At 35.6% G+C, this 24,793-nt stretch overlaps 1 protein-coding gene across 1 annotated transcript; it reads right to left on the bottom strand.

Annotated features, from left to right (window-relative positions):
* Positions 1-484: 484 nt before the first annotated feature.
* LOC127866732 (COP9 signalosome complex subunit 4-like) lies at positions 485-23,035 on the bottom strand. Its single transcript, XM_052407493.1, has 11 exons — positions 22,921-23,035; positions 19,892-19,974; positions 17,333-17,484; positions 15,390-15,493; positions 12,534-12,687; positions 11,518-11,668; positions 8,306-8,390; positions 7,490-7,575; positions 4,382-4,497; positions 3,851-3,935; positions 485-1,702 (listed from the first exon to the last, which is right to left on the bottom strand). The coding sequence occupies exons 1-11, from the start codon at positions 23,031-23,033 to the stop codon at positions 1,566-1,568; spliced, it is 1,266 nt and encodes a 421-aa protein (XP_052263453.1). The 5' UTR covers positions 23,034-23,035; the 3' UTR covers positions 485-1,565.
* Positions 23,036-24,793: the final 1,758 nt, after the last annotated feature.

The raw sequence follows: 24,793 nt of genomic DNA, 5'->3' as shown, positions 1-24,793 counted from the left end.
TTTTTCTTCATGCTCGTGGAACGACTTACAATAAGCTCTGTTTAGCTTGCAGGTCAATCCACATATAACTGTGTAAATTATTCATGTATATGCACTCCGAAATAAATATGTTTTAATCATAGCATTTTAAAAGGGCAGCCAAATAAAAATCCTTATATATGGAAGGAAAAAGGAAACAAGAGTTATGGCACTCTAACTTGTAACAACAAATACCTGTATCCAGAATGAGTAGAAGTACTTAAAACAACTACGCTTTAATTATTGTACACTGAATTGTTAATAATACTCATTTTATATGCAAGGAATATACTGTAACAACATGTATCACTAAAGATGTTTAGTAAGGATTTGTAAATCATGTTCTTATGTGACATTTGTATCAGGTTAACTGACCTTTACAGTTCGTATTTTCAAAATCTCCCTGTGACAGCAATAACAAAGCTACATACAGTGGAGATACATTTTGACAAACAATACAACAGTGTTCAAAGGGACCTGTATATTTATTAACGATACACATGTACAAACAAAAACTACCAAAAACAGTTCTTCATTTCAAGATCATACAAGCAGTCTTTTCATAAATGTGAAACACCCCCAATAGGTACTTGATCAGTTGAGCTCAGAAGACGATTGAATGTGTCACAGCATATAAGACTTAAGTTTACATTGCATATGCAAAACAACTTGTCATCATGTTGCAGTTTCAGTAGAACATAATTTTTACATTAAGAATACGCAGCACTTATTTACATAACGCAATGAGCCTGATTCAAACATGAAAACGAGAAGTCTATTACATGAAAGGTCTACAACCATATCAGAATGTCACCTGATATGGTTAGACAGTCTGACCTTTCGACACATTTTGACATACAGTAGAACAAAAGCATGTTGTTTCAAGTAATCCATATGAGCTGTGCCCTGTAAAAAAGGGGTATGATGCATGTGGGTTAAGGTGTAGTCTAAAATTAGCCTGTGCAGTCTGCACAGATTAATCAACAAAGACACTTTCGACTTTTATGGTATGTTTCGTTTAAAGAAAGTCTCTTCTTCGCAAAAATCTAGTAAAGGTGGAAAGTTTCGTCCCTGATTAGCCTGTGTTGACTGCACAGGCTAATCTGGGATGACACTTTACGTACATGCATTAAACCCCCTTTTCACAGAGCATGGCTCATATTTAACAAGGAATGCATTTTTACATTCCAGACAATGAAACCCCAAGACTCACATTCAAGCCATTTTCATCAAAGGGCAACAACTACTAGAAGTCAGTCTTAATCAAGATGGCATAAAAGAAGTGTCACAATCATTTGAGCCTCATTCTCGGAAAACTGGACTGGTTGCATCTGGGTAAAATGCACATCATTTTTACAGGCTAATCAAGGACAACACTTTCCGCTAAGACTGGTATTTTATTAAGAAGACCTCCTATACACAAAACATTTCTTAAAAGCGGAAAGTGTCTCTTAATTAACCTGTGCAGACTGCACTGCCAATCTTGGACGACACTTTACGCACATAAATTAAGCCCATTCTCCACAAACCACCTCCCCCCCCACATCTCAAGGCTGGTTTAGTTGGGCCTCCATAGTTTTCAGCATCCATTCGGGTTCTGTTGCAGTGATCTTCTCTATGATGCTGTTCACCTGGAAACAGAGGCCCTGGATCTGCTTGTCCCATGTGGGAAGGGCTTCACGGCCTGAAACAGTAAGGGGCATATTAGAGAATCAGATTGCTCAAAGACTGTATAACTAACTTGACTACTAACTATCTATATCATGCCCGTATTTTGGGAAAACGTGGCTAACCCTTTGCATGCTGGGAAATTTGTCGTCTGCTAAAATGTCTTCTGCTAAATTTCTAAAATTAGCATTTTCTTCGATTTTTTTCAAAGAATACTATCAAAATAGCAAACAGTTTGGATCCTGATGAGACACCACGTTCTGTGGCGTCTCATCTGGATCCAAACTATTTGCAAAGGCCTTCAAAATTTGGTGCACTTTCCATCTGGATTTTTGGCTAGAAGGGACTATTATTAAAACAAATATTCCATATAAGGGTAAAGTGTCATCCTATATTAGCAAGTGCAAGAGACAGGATAATCTGAGATGATATTAAACTACCTGTATATTTTGGGATGATATTAAACTACCAGTATATTTTGGGATGATATTAAACTACCTGTATATTTTGGGATGATATTAAACTACCAGTATATTTTGGGATGATATTAAACTACCAGTATATTTTGGGATGATATTAAACTACCAGTATATTTTGGGATGATATTAAACTACCAGTATATTTTGGGATGATATTAAACTACCTGTATATTTTGGGATGATATTAAACTACCAGTATATTTTGGGATGATATTAAACTACCTGTATATTTTGGGATGATATTAAACTACCAGTATATTTTGGGATGATATTAAACTACCAGTATATTTTGGGATGATATTAAATTACCAGTATATTTTGGGATGATATTAAACTACCAGTATATTTTGGGATGATATTAAACTACCAGTATATTTTGGGATGATATTAAACGACCTGTATATTTTGGGATGATATTAAACTACCAGTATATTTTGGGATGATATTAAACTACCTGTATATTTTGGGATGATATTAAACTACCAGTATATTTTGGGATGATATTAAACTACCAGTATATTTTGGGAGGATATTAAACTACCAGTATATTTTGGGATGATATTAAACAACCAGTATATTTTGGGATGATATTAAACTACCAGTATATTTTGGGATGATATTAAACGACCTGTATATTTTGGGATGATATTAAACTACCAGTATATTTTGGGATGATATTAAACGACCTGTATATTTTGGGATGATATTAAACTACCATTATATTTTGGGATGATATTAAACTACCTGTATATTTTGGATGATATTAAACTACCAGTATATTTTGGGATGATATTAAACTACCAGTATATTTTGGATGATATTAAACTACCAGTATATTTTGGGATGATATTAAACTACCAGTATATTTTGGGATGATATTAAACTACCAGTATATTTTGGGATGATATTAAACTACCAGTATATTTTGGGATGATATGAAACTACCAGTATATTTTGGGTTCAAAGGGTTTCTTTAAACGAAAAATTCCACACTGCACAGGCTTATCTAGTATGACACTTTATCACACTGCACAGGCTAATCTAGTACGACACTTTATCACACTGCACAGGCTAATCTAGTACGACACTTTATCACACTGCACAGGCTAATCTAGTACGACACTTAATCACACTGCACAGGCTAATCTAGTACGACACTTTATCACACTGCACAGGCTAATCTAGTACGACACTTTATCACACTGCACAGGCTAATCTAGTACGACACTTTATGTGCATGCATTAAGCCCTGTTTTCCCAGAGCAAGGCTTTAAATATAGACAATGCACGATTTGAACCTGTCAACCTGTAGCTAACTTTCGGTACTTCGGAAGACTAGAGTTTAAAAAAAAAATTCATTCAACATATATTTAAGTATATGATGATTGCTGAAAATAAAAGTTGAAATGTTGGCTTAATTATATTGGTGAAAGGTTTATCTCCATGTTAAAACATTAAAACAATATTACTTTATCATTCTGCAATCTAGAGCAATTTAGGCCATGGTTTCATTTTTTTTAGCCGTATCGAGATTGATGTTTAAGAATTTTTTGTTCAAATGTTAAGAAAAAATTCATGATTTCCAACATCAGACAGATATTCTCAAGCCACATAATTTTTTAAAGCAATATTTATAATAAGTTTTGCTAATTATTATCTTTTATTAAGGCTTTAAGGTAACTTACATTCAAAATGTACAATGGAGTCAATCTGGTCAATGTAGCCGTTCATTCTACCTTCTGTGATCATCTGGGATGCAATTTTCTCTGCCTGTGATGCAATTTTATAAAAAAATAATCATTTAAAAGCCCAGAAGCAAGTCTGCTTATTATCATTGGTTGTATTACAATAAAATTCATACAACCTAAATTTTAGAGAATTTATAAAAATCCAGATGGTTATCAAAAATAATTTGTTTTGAACTATTTACCTGTGTTCTTAACTAGCTTATAACATTTGCCAAGACGAATACCACTATATAATTTCATATTTTGGTTTGCGTGATTCTTGTTGACAAGTTTATAACTTTGCACAATAGTTTGTATAATAATAATGACTTTTTTGGAAAGCTGGCAACAAGACAGTTAGCAGATGCTAAGATTGAGATCTATGTTATGCCCATTGAGAGCAGGTCCCTGACAAACAGCAATGCTAAATGCACATAAAGCTTAATGTTTGCCTGCTTACAGCTTGCTATGATGTTTTAACAACGCTACCTTGGCTGGTGGTATTTCCAAGAGGGCTCCAAGCTCTGAGAATGCGATGTTGTTGTAGAGTTTACTGGCTGAGAGAAGATTGTGCTCTATAACTGCTCTATCAAGGATTGTGGACCCTACAAACAATTGTGAATGCAGTTGATACAAGTTGACACAGAGTTCTTGTCTCTATAGAACTCTTAAAGAGGTCTGTTCATAAAAAACATGAACGTCTAACCCTACAACACTATCCGTCAGGGATTTTCTCAACCTCCATAAATGATGAAAACAGTTTTAATTCAGAAATTGTTAAAGCTAAAGATAAGTTATGTACACATATTATTCAAATTCCCAGCCATTGGCAGATAATGTGAATCATGAATAATGGTATTCAAAATCCCTATATGTAACATACAGTGAATGATTACAAATGTAAGAAAACTACCATCAACACAATCCCTATACATTATGTGCAATCAATGATTATAAATGAAAGAAAACTACCATCAACACAATCCCTATACATAAAGGTGGGTTCCCACTGCCGATCCGATCAACTTGATCATCCAGATCACCGAAATTCCCCGACCAAACCAGACCAAGCTCGACTAAAAAGGGTATACACAACTTCTTTTCGACCTCTTGTCGATAACACACGACCCCCACATGACTCATTCACGACGTCCACTCAAACATCTTTCCGATTTCCGCTCGATCATCTCAACCTATATGCGAGCCCTATACGATCGCCACCAGATCTTCACACGACCAAATCGTGATGGTCGTACTACAGTTGTACAAAGCGATCTAAAATAACTTGGGTAAAGGACAAGCGGATGGGGTACAGAGCTCGTGTATGTTCGAATAGCAATCTGGAAGTGATCGTGTACGGTCGAGTAGCAGTCTAGTTAATCTGTACATCAAATTGAATAGAGCTCCAGTGGATCGTGTTGTGATCTAAAATAACTCGGGTAGAGGTCACGCGGATCGGGTACAGATCGTGTAAAAGATGTCAATCCGATCGCAACACGATTGCTTCATGATCAACTCGATCTTCCACTTGACTCATACACGACCACTTCCTGAGCACTTCGCGATCCATTTCCTACTCAACCGCTACTCGATATTTTTTGACATGTCAATAAATATCGGTTAGGAAGCCCAACCAATGCTGACCTACCCGACCGCCCCCGACCACTCATGCCGACCGAACCAGACCAGTACCAGACCGCTTGGTCGGGCTTGATCGAGTTGATCTGATCGGCAGTGGAAACCCAGCTAAACCTACAATCAATGATTATTAATGAAAGAAAACTACCATTAATGCAAGCCCTATACAAAATGTGCAATCAATGATTGCAAATTAAAGAAAACTACCATAAACACAAGTCCTATACATAACGTACAATGAATTATTGTTAAGACTGTGAAACCATTATTATTCGTCAGGCATTAATTTTCGTCTATTTTGTCAGTGGACCTAGTGAGGAATTTAAGATCTTAACTAATAAAAAAACGTACAATGAATTATTGTTTATATAAGAAAACTACCATCAACACCAGCCCTATACATAACGTACAATGAATTATTTTAAATACCGTGAAACCATTATTATTCGTAAGGCATTAATTTTTGTCTATTTTGTTAGAGGACCGAGTGACAAATTTAAGATCCTAACGAATAATAATGTCCTATGTTTAAACAAATTTAAGACTGAATTACTATAGGCATGAGACATTAAAATCCAAAGTAATCCACGCATACATACAACTGTTTCGTAGTTAAGATAAATCTGGTTTTGACACAAAGGGGTGCACATTACACAGTGTACTTAACTGACAAGTGGCACTGCTGTAAAACGCGGATGAACTTAAGCTGTATCGAATGCGTTGACTTGGTGGAATAGTAATGACAAGACTATTGCCAAGCAATATATGTCCCCTACCGGCTCCACCATTGTCATATTTTTTTTAATTTGTTGCCATAGCAACCAAAATTTTTGACGTAGGAACAAAATTAAAAGATGTGCATAATGTCCATATTGCCATCTATCCATGTTTCAAGTTTCATTAAAAAATATGAAGACTTTTTAAAGTTATCGCAGGATCCAGAAAAGTGTGACAGACTCACAGACAGACAGACAGACACACAGAGCGAAAACCATAAGTCTCCTCTGGTGAAACCGGTAGGGGACAATTAGCGCTAATTGTTAACAACTGTATTACTAATTGTGTTTTGTGTTTTTCAAGGGTGTTGACTAATTGGCAATTGGCTTCGTTGTTTCAAACACTCGTTAACAGTTACTTGGTCCCGCTAATCTGCTAATCATAACAATGAACTTGTCAATGGCATACAATAATAAGGGCCCATTACCATCACCTGATAGCAAAAGTCTATTTAATTGGCATGCGACAAACAGGACTTCCAAGTGTCCTCCCTTTTCCCCACCACGATTTGTTGCAACCACCAAACCGCAATTTATCGCAGACATGTATTATAAAAAACGGATATGGTCTGACGCAATTTTTTTGAAAATCAGAAATTGGTAGCGACACACCATCCAATGATCGTGAACAAATTTGCCCAATGATTTTAAATTGTCACAATGAACAACAAAGTTATGGCCCGGACAAGCTTGTTCCGCCCGCCTGCCAGCCCCACGCCCGCCAACATTCGCAAATCTTATAACCAGTTTTTTCCTTCGGAAAACTTGGTAAAAAACTACTATTAACACCAGCCCTATACATTATGTACAATGAATTATTTCAATGTAAGAAAACTACCATAAACACAAGCCCTGTACATAAAGTACAATGAATTGTTGTTAATATAAGAAAACTGCCATAAACACAAGCCCTAAACATAACGTACAACGAATTATTTTAAATTTGTTTATTATAGATTTCTTATACATAATGTACAATGAATTATTGTTTATATAAGAAAACTACCATAAACAAAAGCCCTACACATAACGTACAATGAATTATTGTTAATATAAGAAAACTACCATTGACAAAAGCCCTATACATAAAGTTCCATGAATTATTGTTAATATAAGAAAACTACCAGAAACAAAAGCCCTATACATAACATACAACAAATGATTGTTAGCATGAGAGACCTACCATCAGCAGTGACCGCCTTCTGGTGTGACTGCAGCAGGGCTGCAAACTCCTCTAGCTCACTGCTGCGGATGATACGATCTAGATACCTGCAACACAACAAGGATGATACGATCTAGATACCTGAAACATCAATATGTTTACTATCAAAAGTCTGAGTATAACAAGAGGTGCATTTGTGAAACACAATGCTCCTACCTGGAAGCGTTTTGGAAAATATTCCAGCAGTGTTATTTTAAAGAAAATACCTATGTCCAAGGCCCGTAACTTCACCAAAAATCAATGGACTAGATCGAAAGTCCAAGGCCCATAACTTCTCCAAGAATCCATGGATCGGAACAAAACTCACACATAATCTGTAAGTCATGTAGGTCCACTAACAAACCGAAAATCAGCTACCGGAAAATATCTGAAAGCTTTTGTAAAAACCTCCAGAAAAACGGTTATTATACAGAAAATTCCAAAGTCCAAGGCCCATAACTTTGCAAAAAATCAAAGGAACGGAATGAAACTAACACTTCATCTATAAGTCATGTAGACAGACTCATACACCAAATGTCAGGTCAATATCTGAAAATCTTTAGGAAAAAAATCTGGAAAATGGAATGCCGGACGGACAGACTGACAGTGCAACTTCTATATGCCACCCTATCGGGGGTATAAAAATACAGAGTTAAATACAAATTGATGACATACTTAATTCATCAGATTTATATATTTTTATTTTAAATGGCTGCAGTACAAAAGATTGGCACACATAATAGACTTTCATTTTTATTTAAACATCCCCTTGTTGTTTATTGACGTGATATTGCTCACATTTTTTCTAGAATATTGTATGCAGGCAGTTTTACACATCTCTCATCCTTGAACAATGTGGCCAGCATTCGTGATCGCTGCTGTCCTGTAATTTCAAAATGTATTATATGCTCATGCATTCAGTGTTTGTTGTAATATAGTGGAAATTGCTTAAAAATGTACAGAAAGCACATGCCAAATAAAACAAGAGCTGTCAGAGGGCAGCGCGCTCGACTATTCGAGTGCTTGACAGTATAACGTAAGCCATCATGGGAAAATTGTTCATATTAAATAATTTATAAGACGATCTTTAAAAAAAAGGAAAAAAAAAATTTTTTTTTAGGGGGGTGGGGTTAGGGTGGGGTAGGGGGGGTCCGGGTGAGAGGGGGGTATAATGTGGGGTGTGGTAATTAATTAGATGATGTTTAAAAAAACAAGAGGGCCTGAACGGCCCAAAGACGCTCACCTGAGATAACAAGATATTATTGGGACAAATCTTCTGACCAAGTTTCATGATGATCGGAAAGTAATTGTGACCTCTAGAGTGTTAACAAGGTTTTACTATAGCCATATAAGGAAAAATGCCCCCCCCCCCATGGTGGCCATGTTTTTCAACCAACTGGCATCATTTTTGAACTCGTCCAAGATATGATGGGGATGAATCTTCTGACTGAGTTTCATGAAGATCGGACTATAAATGTGGCCTCTAGAGTGTTAACAAGGTTTTACTATAGCCATATAAGGAAAAATGCCCCGCCCCTGGCGGCAATGTTTTTCAACTAACCAGCATCATTTTCAAACTTGTCCAAGATATAATTGTGATGAATCTTCTGACCAAGTTTCATGAAGATAGGACAATAAATGTGGCCTTTAGAGTGTTAACAAGATTTTACAATAGCCAAATATAGCCATATTATGAAAAATGCCCTGCCCCTTGGCAGCCATGTTTTTCAAGCAAAGGTTACCATTTTCAAAGTCATCCAAGATATCATTGGGACAAATCTTCTGAGCAAGTTTCATGAAGATCGGAAAATAAATGTGGCCTATACAGTGTTAACAAGGTTTTACTAAAGCCATATAAGGAAAAATGCCCCGCCCCCTGGCGACCATGTTTTTCAACCAACTGCATCATTTTCGAACTCGTCCAAGATATTAATGAGATGAATCTTCTGACCAAGTTTCATAAAGATTGGACAATGAATGTTGCCTCTAGAGTGTTAACAAGATTTTACTATAGCCATATAAGGAAAAATGCCCCGCCCCTTGGCAGCCATGTTTTTCAAGCAAAGATTACCATTTCTGAACTCATCCAAGATATCATTGGGACAAATCTTCTGAGCAAGTTTCATGAAGATTGGAAAATAAATGTGGCCTCTAGAGTGTTAACAAGGTTTTACTATAGCCATATAAGGAAAAATGCCCCGCCCCCTGGCGGCCATGTTTTTCAACCAACTGACATCATTTTCGAACTCGTCCAAGATATCATTGGGATGAATCTTCTGACCAAGTTTCATGAGGATCGGACAATAAATGTGGCCTCTAGAGTGTTAACAAGATTTTGCTATAGACATATAAGGAAAAATGCCCCACCCCTTGGCAGCCATGTTTTTCAAGCAAACGTTACCATTTTCGAACTCATCCAAGATATCATTAAAAGCAATCTTCTGACTAAATTTCATGAAGATTGGACAATAAATGTGGCCTCTAGAGAGTGAACAAGGCAAATGTTGACGTCCCACAACGGACAACGCACAACGGACGACGGACAAAAGGCGATCACAAAAGCTCACCATGAGCTCGTTGTGCTCAGGTGAGCTAAAAAAAAAAAAAATTTTTTTTTTGGGGGGGGGGGGAGGTTTTCGTTTGGGGGAGGGGGGAGGGATTTTGGGTAGGGGCGTGGGGTATTTTTTGGGTGAAATCCATTGTGGTATTCAGGTAAGTGTTGTTTTGTCAAAGTTATAATAAAATGTGATCATAACTAAAGAAGTTATGGCAATTTAAGCAAAATGTTCAATTATCTAAGTGTAAAAGGGGCCATAATTATGTCAAAATGCTTGATACAGTGGTTGGCTCTTGTTTATAGGTTGGGGTCATGTTGGTTAACAAGTATGCAACATATAAAAGCAATATGTTAAAGGATATAGGAAATATTTTGGGTAGTATGCAAACTTTAACATAGATTTATCAATAATATGTATATTCTAGGTATAAAGGGGGCAATAATTATGACAAAATGCTTGATAGAGTTGTCTGCTCTTGTTTATAGGTTGGGGTCATGTTGGTAAACAAGTATGCAAAATATGAAAGCAATATGTCAAGGGACATTTAAAATTGTTGGGGTAGTACGAAAACTTTAACATCTGCTGCATATTCTAAGGGGAAAATGGGCCATAATTATGACAAAATGCTTGATAGAGTTGTCTGCTCTTGTTTATAGGTTGGGGTCATGTGGGTAAACAAGTATGCAAAATATGAAAGCAATATGTCAAGGGACAAAGAAAATATTTGGGGTAATACGAAAAGTTTAACATTTGCATGCTAACGCTAACCAAACGCTAAAGCCGACACCGGGGTGAGTAGGATAGCTCCACTATATATATTTCATATATAATAGTCGAGCTAAAAATGCAACTCATTAATTCTTCTTTGCAACACACTTAATATGTTTAATAATTAATGTGTATTTTACATTTTTTAGGTAAGTTGTAGCAAATTTTTACACAATTGTTAACTTATGAAAATTAATGTAGTTTTACCTATAAATATTGTGAAACCTTCAAATGCTGTGACCTAAAAGTAAAAGCTATAACCAAACGAAAATTATGTAAGAGTAAAAATAATCAATAAACCTAGAGATCATCAGGATAAAACTTCTGACCAAGTTTGGTGAATATTGGATGAAAACTACTTGAATAAGAAAGCCGACAACATGCTGAATGTTTTAAACGCACTAAGACCCCGTGACCTAGTTTTTGACCCGGCAATGTCCATGTTCGAACTTGGCCTAGACATCATCTTGATATAACTTCTTACCAAGTTTGGTGAAGATCAGATGAAAACTACTTGAATTAGAGAGCGGACACGGACTGACCGACAGACAGACCGACAGACAGACAAGTTCACACCTATATACCCCCCTAAATTTCGTTTGTGGGGGTATAATAAAAGAATATTCATTTAATGATTTATATATTATTAAAGACTTTTTTAAGTTAACTATTGTTACTTCTTACCTGCAGAGGCAAGAACTGTACAGATGAGTGCATTCTTTAGAGCTGTGATTCGTTCTTCTTCTGCCACAACAGACTTATAGGACAATTCATTGTATCGTACCGCAGCTTCAATAAACTTGCGTCGGAAATCCAGGACTCGCGCATAACAGGCCTAAGAATTAATAAGAACTTTAAATCATGGTTGGAATAGAAGATACAAATGTAATACAAATGCAAATTTAACAACAAAGATGTAAATTACATGAAATTAGGTAGTGTAATTGTAACCATGATTAATAGACTTTTCAGTATTATAATTTTCAGATATATTCAGAGGTGTACATTTCCATTTGCCTTTGACTAAATTAGAGGCTAAAATTTTGATCTAGGTCACTGTGATATCTTTAGTACTCGAGCACTCCACTCCTCAGGGGACCCCAATTCCTTTAAATGAAAACTAGAGCTTTGTCCCAGACGTGACCAATACCCCCACATGCCGCATTGAAACAGAATGTTTTGCATGTTGTCTTCACAAAAAAAACAGCGGACACCATGCTCAATGTTTAAAACTCACTAAGTGACCCCGTGACCTAGTTTTTGACCTGCCAAGACCCATGTTCGAACTGGGCCAAGATATCATATAGATACAACTTTTGACCAAGTTTGGTGAAGCCCGGGTGAAAACTACTTGAATTAGAGAGCGTACACCATGCTCAATGTTTAAAGCGCACTAAGTGACCCCATAACCTAGTTTTTGACCGGCAAAACTCAATATTCGTATTCGACCTAGACATCATCTAGATACAACATCTGTCCTAGTTTGTTGAAGATCGGATGAAAGCAACTTGAATTTGAGAGCGGACATTTAATACGGACCTACAGACCGACAGACAGACCGAACGACAGACAAGTTCACTCCTACATACCCCTCTAAACTTTGTTTGTGGGGGTATAAATACTGTAAAAGCAAAAAGTGTTGTCCCTGATTTGCCTGAATTAAGCCCAGTTTTCTCAGAGCAAGGATTCATACAACTAACCTTGTAGTGGATCTGCAGCTCCAGATTCTGTGAGTCTGTCTGCAGTAGGGAGGCCCTGTTGATGTAGGCCTCGGCTTGTACAGGATCAGAGTCCTCCAGGTACAGCCGCGCTATCTTCAGGTACGTCTCCAGCTTGTACTCAGGCTTGTATTGTCTGGTAAAGAATGCATACAGTACACATCTTTATACAGCTTACTAGTTGATTGATATGTTTAAATTAACACGTACTATTCTAAACTAGAGCTTTGTCACAGACGTGACAAATACCCCCACATGCCGCATTGACACATAATATTTTGCATGTCGTCTTCACAAAAAACAGCGGACACCATGCTCAATTTTTAAAATGCACTAAGTGACCCCTTGACCTAGTTTTTGACCCAGAAAGGCCCATGGTCTAACTTGGCCTTAAGATCATCTCCATAAAACTTCTGACCAAGTTTGGTGAAGATCGGATGTAAACTACTTGAATTAGAGAGCGGAAACCAAGCTGAATGTTAAAAAACGCACTAAGTGACCCTGTGACCTAGTTTTAGGCCCAGAATGGCCCATGTTCAAACTTGTCCTAGAGATCATTTAGATAAAACTTGTGACAAAGTTTGGTGAGGATTGGATGAAAACTACTTGAATTAGAGAGCGGACAACATGGTGAGCTTTAAAACGCACTAAGATACCCCGTGACCTAGTTATTGACCCGGCATTACCCATATTCAAACTTGACCTAGACATCATCTAGATACAACTTCGGACCAAGTTTGGTGAAGATTGAATGAAAACTACTTGAACTAGAGAGCGGACAACATTGTGATGTTTAAAACGCACTAAGTGACCCCATGACCTTGTTTTTGACCCGGCATGACCCATATTCAAACTTTCCCTAGACATTATCAAGATACATCTTCTGACCAATTTTGGTGAAGATTGGATAAAAACTACTTGAATTAGAGAGCGGACAACATCGTGAGGTTTAAAACACACTAAGTGACCCCGTGACCTAGTTTTTGACCCTGCAAGGCCCATGTTCGAACTTGACCTACACATCATCTAGTTACAACTTCTGACCAAGTGTGGTGAAGATCGGATTTAAACTACTTGAAATAGAGAGCGGACACCATGTGTAAAACGTACTAAGTGACCCTATGACCTAGTTTTTGATCTGGCATGGCCCATGTTCGAACTTGGCCTTCAGATCATCTAGATAAAACTTCTGATTAAGTTTGGTGAAGATCGGATGAAAACTACTTGAATAAGAGAGAGGACACCATGCTGAAGGTAAAAAAACACACTAAGTGACCCCGTTACATAGTTTTTTATCCGGCAAGGCCCATGTTCGCTCTTGGCCTTAAGATCATCTAGATACAACTTCTGACCAAGTTTGGTGAATATTGGATGAAAACTACTTGAATAAGAAAGCCGACAACATGCTGAATGTTTTAAACGCACTAAGTGACCCCGTGACCTAGTTTTTGACCCGGCAATGTCCATGTTCGAACATGGCCTAGACATCATCTTGATATAACTTCTTACCAAGTTTGGTGAAGATCGGATGAAAACTACTTGAATTAGAGAGCGGACACTTAATACGGACCGACCGACCGACAAGTTCACTCCTATATACCCCCTAAACTTCGTTTGTGGGGGTATAATTAAAGGCACAGTTCTTTTATTAAGTGGAGAACTCATCAAAACATTACAAATTGATGTCATACTAAACAACGTTTTTAGTTTGCAACTTATTTGTATGTAATCAATCTTAGATTACATGCTGTAACAGTGAACTAATTGTAACAAGGCAGAAAGCTCTATACTCAGCCGAGATTTGTTTCACCTTGAAGAAACAACCTTGACTTTGACTGACATGCATTTTGCAAATTATCCCAATGTAGGGTACACAAATACTTCAAGACTAAAGTAGTCCTGCAGGACAAGTGCCTTATCTATACATGGAACAGGCAAGCCTGACTCATGCCTTCAGCACATCTTTTCAATTAACTAAACATTGTTGCCAATTTCATGAAATCCTTAAATGGGTATTGTAGATATGGAAATGACACTAAAATAGATGATAAAATTGTATGACCTTGGCCTGCTACAGGGAAACAAAGCAGTCACAATTCTGATGTCACATGTTAAGATGAATATGGCCAAACAAACAATTTATAGATTGAGATTATATCAGATTGTAACAACTTTTTTCATGTTTAGCGTTAACGTTATTTATTTGAACCATTATTATATACTAGTATGTATAAAGTTTTCTAATACCTTTAAAGGCATTAATGACATTAATTGAGTAGCGTTCTGAGAAAACTGGGCATAAAGCATGTGCGGAAAGTGTCGTCCCAGATTAGCCTGTGCAGTCCGCACAGGCAAATCAGGGTCGACACTTTCCGCCTAAATTGGATTTTTGCTAAGAAGAGACTTCATTTAAATAAAAACTGTAATAAAAGCGGAAAGTGTTGTCCCAGATTAGCCTTTGTGGATTGCACAGACTAATCTGGGACGACACTTTACGCACATGCATTAAGCCCAGTTTTTTTCAGAGCGTGACTCAATAAATGATCAATCCATTACCTTTGACCAAACTCCATTGGTATTCCTACTAAAATATTGGCTGCTTCTTTCCATGCTCCCTCTCTCTCATAAATATCTGCAAGATGTTGCCTACCTTTGACCAGTCTCCATTGGTATTCCTACTAAAATATTGGCTGCTTCTTTCCATGATCCCTCTCTCTCATATATATCTGCAAGATGTTGCCTACCTTTGACCAGTCTCCATTGGTATTCCTACTAAAATATTGGCTGCTTCTTTCCATGATCCCTCTCTCTCATATATATCTGCAAGATGTTGCCTACCTTTGACCAGTCTCCATTGGTATTCCTACTAAAATATTTGCTGCTTCTTTCCATGATCCCTCTCTCTCATAAATATCTGCAAGATGTTGCCTAATATCAGACACCTGAAACAAGTTCATGTTTATCCCTTTGCATGCTGGGTAATTTGTCATCTGCTAAAATATCGTCTGCTGAATGTCTAAAATTAGCATTTTCTTCGATTGTTTTCAAAGAATACTATCAGAATAGCAAACAGTTTGGATCCAAATGAGACGCCACATTCTGTGGCGTCTCATCTGGATCCAAACTGTTTGCAAAGGCCTTCAAAATTCGGTTCCAGCACTGTAAGGGTTATTCTGAATGTATTGCATATCTCAAACAAATATATTAGGGATGGCAAAATTATTCGAATATTCGAATATTCGATTGAATGGTCAGCATTCGAATAATAAAAATAATATTCGCATATTCGCATTTTTTTTCAAATGTAATTTCACCAATATTTAATGACCTGCGAACCGCTTACTGAAAAGCAACCAAAATCACCCGGGAGTAGCATGTTTGACGTGACGTTCTTCGTGTCAAACTGATAACGCGGCCCGTATCAGGGTTGATTGCGCAATGCAATATACACGCTCTAAGAAAGGCCCCGACTGTTGTTTGCCAATGGGGTGCCAATTAACGGTTTCAATTGACTGGCGAATAATAATTAAGTTTTGTGATCACAGTATGTACAGCCATTAAAATGTGTGAATTACTCAAATCGCGCAATACAATATACTTACTATAAGAAAGGGCCCGAAATGTTGTTTGTCAATTAGGTACCAATTTAGGGCTTCAATTTACTGGCGAATAATAATTTAGTTTTTGTGATCAAAGTTTGAACAGACATTTAAATATGTGAATTACTCAAAAGTAACAGATGATATAAAATAAACAATCATCAAGGAATCATAATTCAAATCTGAAAATGCCACCAGCCCTTTCTGCAGTATGGAATACTTTACATGGTCTGTGGATAAGAAGACCGCAACGTGTAATGTGTGTAAACTTAGTTTTACATATGCGCTGTCTGCTACAAATCTGTGGAATCATTAAAAAATAAAATTCTATGACACAATGTTTTTCATTCTATTTGTGCCCGATCACAGGATCGGTCATAGTATTAGTCGACAGCGATACAATTATTCGATAGCAACGTTAATAAACAGCCTCGTATTTAGCAAACGGATATAACTTACAAACCAATGGAAATTAACACATAACAAGGTAAAATCAATCCAGCCGTTTTATGCGAATATTCAAATATTCGATTGAAAGAATTTGCGAACATTCGAATATCGATATTGGTATTCGATGCCATCCCTAAAATATATCAAACTAAAAAAAAAATCCAAAATATGTCAGTAAATACATAAACCAAATAAATGTTGTTGTAAGCCAGAACCTAGCAGAAAAAATCATCTGAGGGTTACATTAGAAAAAAAAGGTTTATTTGCAGTAGCAAAAAGTATAAATATTAATGAAGTAAAACATAACAAATTTAATCCAGGTTTTATCACATAAACTAAATCTTGTATTTGACTAGTGTAAAAAACAAATAGGCCATTCTTTGTGAAAAGGGGGTTTAATGCATGTGCATAAAGTGTCGTCTAAGATAAGCCTGTGCAGTCTGCAGTCAGGGGCGACTTTTCCGCTTTTATGATATTTTTTGTTTAAAGAAAGTCTCTTTTGAGCGAAAATTAAGTTTAGGCAGAAAATATCGTCCCTGATAAGCCTGTGCGGACTGCACAGGCTAATCTGGGACGACACTTTACCCACATGCATTTAACCCCCTTTTCACAGAGAATGGCCCGAATACATAATTCAGAATCAAGCAGTGAATCCTGCTCACTACTCATTTCAAGACACATTGCATTTATGAACTTATCCACAACAATCCTTGCTGACATGTACAGTCGTACCTGTTCTTCAAAGGAAATAACTCTAGCCTGAACCTTTTCTAATGTAAACAGGGCAATTTGTTTGGCTATGGTGTCATCCAACTGTAAAAGCTGCGCACAGAACACCCCCAACAGCTGCCGGGAAATAACCAAGCTGACAATCTCGTTCAGCACTGAAAAAAGACCATGATCATATTTTCAATTTGAACATGGTAATCTTTCATTGATGTAAGTAAGCATGAGTAAACATACCCAGTGTGCATGAACTGTTTAAAAATCACAGGCAATTTAGACTTGTAAATTAATTAATTATGTAGTCCTAAATTAAAATTAACAGACCTAACGTAGTTTTTTTTAAATATTCATTAATAAAAACCAAAGTTGAAAATAAGCGTTCTTCAATATATTCTGATTCAGGGCTTTAATTAGTAGGATTCAAATCAAAACAATGATGACTCTTTAGATTAACAATTTAATATTTCAATGGAGTTGATAATTTATCAAAATCTGTTGATACTCATATAACATACATTGTAAGACACTTTTCAATTACTGACCTTAAATAAACTTATATTTAAGAAAACAATAACGGTATTAATTCTCTGATCATTGAAAGACTTTGATTGTTTAAAATAAAACATCTATTTCAATCAAAATACATCTACTCGATTTATAATTTTAACCCTTTAAGCGCTGGAACCGAATTTTAAAGGCCTTTGCAAACAGTTTGGATCCAGATGAGACGCCACAGAACGTGGCGTCTCATCAGGATCCAAACTGTTTGCTATTCTGATAGTATTCTTTAAAAAAAAATCTAAGAAAATGCTTATTTTAGAAATTCAGCAGACGACATTTTAGCAGACTACAAATTTCCCAGCATGCAAAGGGTTAAGAACCTCTACTGTCTTTGCAAACAGTAAAATTCTGAGATGTCTTAATAATATATCCTTTTTCAAAACCACTTGTGTGAAATCAAGATCTTAATGCTATTTTGTCCTCTGACCTTCAGTTTCACTTCTTCCATGAGCTGACAAAAATTATATTTTCATAATAAATTTTATTTCAGTACATGTATCTTAAAATTTATTGTGAATACTTTTGTTTTAATATTAATAGGAAAGCATAGCCATAGACTACAATATAGTGGAACGAAAATTCATAAAGGAAAACGAATATGTTTTTTTGTTGTCAACAGCTCTGCAACTAAACATTCAACTTATTTCTCAATCAGTGCATAGATTATTTTGTAAAAAAACTCAAACCTTTTTAAACTTTATAAAAATTATTACTACCAAAATCAGACATTCCCAAAAGTATTTTAAGTCCACAGGTCCGGTAGTCTTAGATAACTTGTGGGACCGGACTGGGATTCATAGGACCGAAACATCAATATACAAACATATATATGGTATTTATATATTTGCGAAGTTAAGTGTTATGTCGTTCGGCAACAACTCAGATGCTCCATTAATACTAAGTGTTAGTTGTTTTCCTAAGTCGCTAAGTTGTATGGTTACATATTTGTTTTCTTAATTCCAGGGGTGTCAATTGACCCAAATTTGAAATCTGGAAAATTAAGCTAGGGGTCTGGGACCGCAGGACCCCAACGGGGATTAAGGGCCGAGTCCCTATGGGGGACACCCCCGTGACCTAGCTTATTGTACTTTTTTTGTAGTATTTCTAGTTGCAATTTCTGGTGACTACAATGCGAAATATTATAAACCATACCATCCATATCACCGCATGTGTATTGTCATTGAACTATAAAAATGTTATAAAGAACGTCGAAAATAAATTTACAAATCATACTGTATCCAAATACCACAGTCCGAAAACATGTACATGTTTTGCACATATAATAAAATGTGTTTTATACATTACATATCGTTTGAATGTAGAAAATGTAAACGAGTAACCAGTAACCTAGCAAATATGTAATCAATATATAATTCAGTTAACATATAATTGCTTTACAATATGCTACTGCAGTGCTTAACATTGCTATAAATCGATCACTTAAAATTTCAAGATGGCGGACATTAGCAGCATTTCGCAGAATCGTAAGATTTTTCGGAAAGTAGCGAAGAGGTTTCGTCAGTTACCGTTCATTCTTTGCCAGCCGCTAACCATTTAGAAATCGATAAATAAAAGACCGGACGAAATTGGTACCAAGCGCAAATTTCCGGAATGCCCAGGAATATTCGTTCTCAAATGATCGCACACTGGAACGAATTCTATAAAATAAATCAACATTTCTTCTTGAATTATTTCCCGGACATTCGAACCAGCAACATGGCATTTTCAATCGGACCTGTCTTTAAAACGTCGGCCAGGTCCGACACTTTTGGGAATGTCTGCAAAATGCGTGTCCAATCTGGTTTTTTTTACAAACCTGATACGACTTGCGTCGGTAGTGTGGGATATTTCGCAGGCTGTATACCATTGCAGTGTGAGAACATCAATGAAACACTATGTTGGTGGCATCTGGTCAAATATTTTCTTTCACTTTCTTAATTAATTTTTTTAAATTAATTTTTGGTAATTTTCTGATTTAGCCCTGCAAGACATGAATATACTCACATGCTTCAACAAATGCCTGTAACTGTTGAATGAAGTCTGGACTTCCTCTTGATTTAAAAATTCCATCTAGAATAGTTCGGTACCTACAAACATAACATTTTTTTTTATTTTATGTTAAGCCTTAATTTTTTCTACCAAAATTGAACTTATATAGTCAATATTAACTCTATTTTTTAAGCTTTGGAAATGGTCACAGTTGGAATGTAAGCGTGGCTTTCAGCCTAATAGCGAATACTTATCACTTCTTTAAAAGCTGTCAAGAGCCTGAAGAGGAAGGATCCATTTAAAATTTTGTTATATGTGTCTTGTTCTGAGAAAACGGGGCATAATGCATGTGCGTAAAGTGTCATCCCAGATTAACCTGTGCAGTCCGCACAGGCTAATCAGGGACGACACTTTCCGCTTTTATGGTATTTATAGTTTCAAGGAAGTCCTTCCTTACCAAAAATCAAGTTTAGGCGGAAAGTGTCGTCCCTGATTAGCCTGTGCAGATTGCACATGCATTAAGCCCAGTTTTTTCAGAACAAGGCTTATATTACTGCTATTAAGGTCAGACAATCATGTTTAAAAAGGTCACCAAGTCATGTCTCCACGGACCTTTAAATCTGTGGTGATAGTTCCATTCTCATTCAATGCATCAAAGACCCAGTTTTGCAAGTTTGCATAGTTACTATTTCAAACAACCTAAACACTGACAGACTGTGACAGTATCCTTGTCAATCATTAACATAACCAATATTATTATCTTCTGCCTGATCTATCTAAATTACATTTATTGAGATTGCATCTCTGAATGATTTTAAGTAGTATTTATTGTCAACATTAGACATGTAACTTAAAAATAAATAAAAATAAAATACAATTAAGCTGGGTTTCCATTTACTCACCAGGTCAGTGTTTTTTCACCATTTTGAGAATGGGGCAGGGTCCCTTTTAATTGGGAAAATTCACTGCGTTTTGACTAAAATTGGGAAATTAGTGTTGTTGCTGTTATGCTAAAAATGCTTCAAATTGAGAATAGAAGTGATTTTCAGTATTATAGAAATCTTTTTTTTTTTTTTTTTTTTAACCCATAGGGAATTTTTAGGTCCCATTTGGGAAAAATATATACCAGTGCTTTTTTTAATTGGGAATGGAGCCGAATACCGAACCTGATTTTTAACGAAAAAAACACACTGTGAAGCAGCTTTTGGCAAGTAAATTTGTGACAAAAATGATTCGCAATTTTTTTTAATTGTATAAAAAATGATTCGCTTACTTTTCACATTTGTGAACCAGTGCACAGCAAACTTTTTAAAATTGTGAAAATCTGCAACTCAAACTTCTAAAATTTTTGAAAAACAGACTTTCCTAAGACGTAAAGAAAAGCCCTGCTCACATGTTTATTAATACAATAAATTGAAATGGAAACCAATGGACATTAATTATTATAGCTTCAACAATTACTGGTGATAATTATCAGATGCTACGATAACATAAAAGCATATTATCCATCCTTTTTTAATCTAATTTTTTAATCTATTAGTTTCAAGCATTTGGTAAATTTTACATTCAAATAGGAAAAATGGTCAAACAATCATTTGGGAATGGTGCTTCTTTAAGGTGAAAATGGTAATGTTTAATCAAGACAGTTTTAAAATTGAAAACCCTGAACTGAAGTGTTTAAAAACAGGACTAGGGGTTTCTTTATGTTAAAGCTTAGTCATAAAATTTGTTTTTGCAAACTCATCTAAAAACAAATTAGCTTGCAACACAGAAGTCTCGTTGTACTTGAGGAATATTCACTTGAGTCTAGAAACCATCTCCATATATCAGATAAATGATATAAAGAACAAAAATATTGAACTTAACTACATAAATTGCCTTTTAATGAAAAATATCCTACAATATTAACTGCAGTAGAAACAAACCCAACATCACTCGTGACCATTGTTGTTTATTTTTTTGCCTGGTCATGCCTTTTTCTGCCTATCTCACAGGTCCGATAGTCGGACCCATTCCCAATGCCAAATATGCATATTTTTTCCCAAATTCTCAAAAAAAAAATCCCAATTTAAAAAACAAACAAAAAAAACCCCTTTTTTTTTTAGAAAGAAGTGTCTTATGACTTATGATTATTAGACTCTATATATCAATTTTATTTTGTAAACAACCTACACAATATATAACCATAATTTATATGAATTTTATCCAAAATGACTGGAAAACTCCCTGCCAAAATAATGCTTTTGTAGATGAAAATTATTCCCAATTTAGAAGGTTTCTTCACTCGAAAAATCCCAATTTTGCTAAGTACTTTTTCCCAAAATTGACAGAAAAAGGCCTGCTGGTAGATTCAAGGTAAATAGGTTAAACAGCACCAATATAAAATTAAACATGAGAAATCAAAGATCAGACATGCCATTCAAAGTAACAATCAATAATGTATACAACAATGGAAAAATAAAAAAAATAGCACAGTTATTTTCAAGCACTGTTTGATTTTTTTGTAACAACAATTAACTGAACTATAAAAATTCAAATACTGTATAAGTCTGAGATTTACAACATTTAATTACAAAAAATCGATTTCAACCTGTAGCGAGATATGTTTTCTGTCAGATTTGACAAGTTGGTCACACAGGTTTGTTTATAAACAAAAGCGAGAGGCGCTAATGAAATACCGCAACTTAAGTCTTAACGGACTGGGTTTGAGTATCCTTTGTATTTTTTTGCTTGATTAAATGTTTTCAGGTAAAGCATTAAAAAGGTTCTGTTCAAGAATCATGTGCAGACATGTATAAACCATGCTTAATTAAACAAACATCTAAATAATATGGAACCTATAATCATATAAATGCCCAAACAGATTTAGTTTTACAAAGAGATTCAAGTAATAAAAAATACACTATATTACACCATGAGCGTCTTGCAACAATGATGAATAAGAGAAATTTGGCGCATCATATATTGTTTAATTCTGAATATTTCAGCAATAATACCTTTAATTACTAAAGTAAATTGGTTAATATGTAGTTTAAGTCAGATACCTATCAATGACATCTTTTGAATGAGACAAATTTGCAAGCTGCGCCAGTTGTTGTTTGACGTTCGCCGCCATTTTCAAGCGTCTGTGATTATGGGGCAATTTATAGCTTTGCATTGCTATCGGTTACAAAACAGTGTTTAGAAATCATGCTTTTATCTTCAAAATGCAGTACGTGTTGAGACCATTGGTCTTATTGTAATCTCGTATACAACATATGCAACCTCCGCGCAGAGATTTGACTGGAACCAGCATATCTTGATCAAATCCCTGTCTTCATAACCAAACACTTGATGATGCTATGAACAGGAGGTTGAGCCAATCCACAATATAGAAATTTGCACATAACTTACATTTGATAAATAATGTTTCTTTTCATATTTCTTTTTATTTTTCAACGTTTATACGTAAACCGAAATCTCTACAGAACAAATACACATTCTATAAAAAAAAGATGCAAATATATGAGTAACCAACTCAATGAAGATGGCGGAAACCTGAATAAAACAAAGTATTTCATATTTTGGGTTTATATCGTACATTTTGTACGATATAAAACCAAAATATGTAATACTCAATAAATCCAATAACACAATTCGCAACATTCTTAAAGTATTTCTTCTACAACAAATGTGTTTATACAGTAAAATATTTCACGAAATAAGCAAAAGATGTTACCAGTACTTCTGCTTGAAAAGATGAGATTTGTCCGCTAATCCAAATGCTTAATTCGCTAAACAGCAAAGTTGAACGAATCTTACTTATGCTAAAATATATTGTTTGTCCCCACTTACTTCTCCAAAAAATTAGGCTAACTCTTTTTTTTTAATCGTAAACTTACGGTCGGTAACGAAAATTAAAACAGCTGAAATTGTGCATTGGCGCCACCTCCTGTCATTAGCGCCACCGCGTTGGCATTGGCTCCATCTCTTTTGAAAAAATATATAATTATCGGTTAGACCGCTAGTGGCCGATTATTTTGTGCATGCAATAACTTTTTATGTTAAAACTAATTGATTGATGTCGTTGGCGTCTTCATTGGATGGAAATTTGCTCGTCACACAGGCCAAAAACATCGATATGGTTTCAAAAACGCCACCATGACACACCTCATAAAGGTTCTCACGTTTGCAAATGTGTTGTAATTGTGTGTTTCTGTACATGTCTGGACGAATGAATATTCGCTTAATCGCCTTTCATTGTCCGATTTTTTAAATAATGTGAAATATATTGAAAAACACACAAAACTTACGCACCCTGTAGAATTATCCGTGAAGTTTCAAACCATTCTGTCCTTAGGGCCAGCTCGGAAGTAGTATTGGCTCATTTATCAATTTATCGCAAAAAAGAGGTGGCGTCCGTGATTAACGGCCGTGCACGTAGTACAATAATTTTACTTTTTTTTAATTTAGGTATTTTTTTTTATGAACCTAAACGTTCACACTATTTTCAAAATTTAAAAGAAATTGATACTACTTTTCATAAAATAATAGAGCTACTTAAACAAAAAAAAATCATACCAAATCTGGTAGGATTTTCTTTTGATGGTAGGGATTGTATGTGAGAGCATGGGACAACAACTCTGTGTGGATATTGCGATATATGATAATAAAATAACATTTGCACAAGGAACTCAATAAGCTATTGAAATTATTTAAACGGTATCTTCAAAATTAAAAGAACCAGATATGAATACTAGTGCTGTCAGATCGTTTTCAGTCATTTTATGCAAACAAATACCAAGAAAAAACCGAATAGATTTAATTCGGAACTCGCGCGCTGTGGGTATTTCCGAATTCTTAGTGCGCGCGGGAGGTACAAGCATTGTCATTAACCCTTTGCATGCTGGGAAATTTGTCGTTTGCTAAAATGTCGTC

The sequence above is a fragment of the Dreissena polymorpha genome, chromosome 2 (assembly GCF_020536995.1).
Source record: "Dreissena polymorpha isolate Duluth1 chromosome 2, UMN_Dpol_1.0, whole genome shotgun sequence".
Classification (NCBI taxonomy): Eukaryota; Metazoa; Mollusca; class Bivalvia; order Myida; family Dreissenidae; genus Dreissena; species Dreissena polymorpha.
This window is presented reverse-complemented; position numbering and strand designations above follow the sequence as displayed.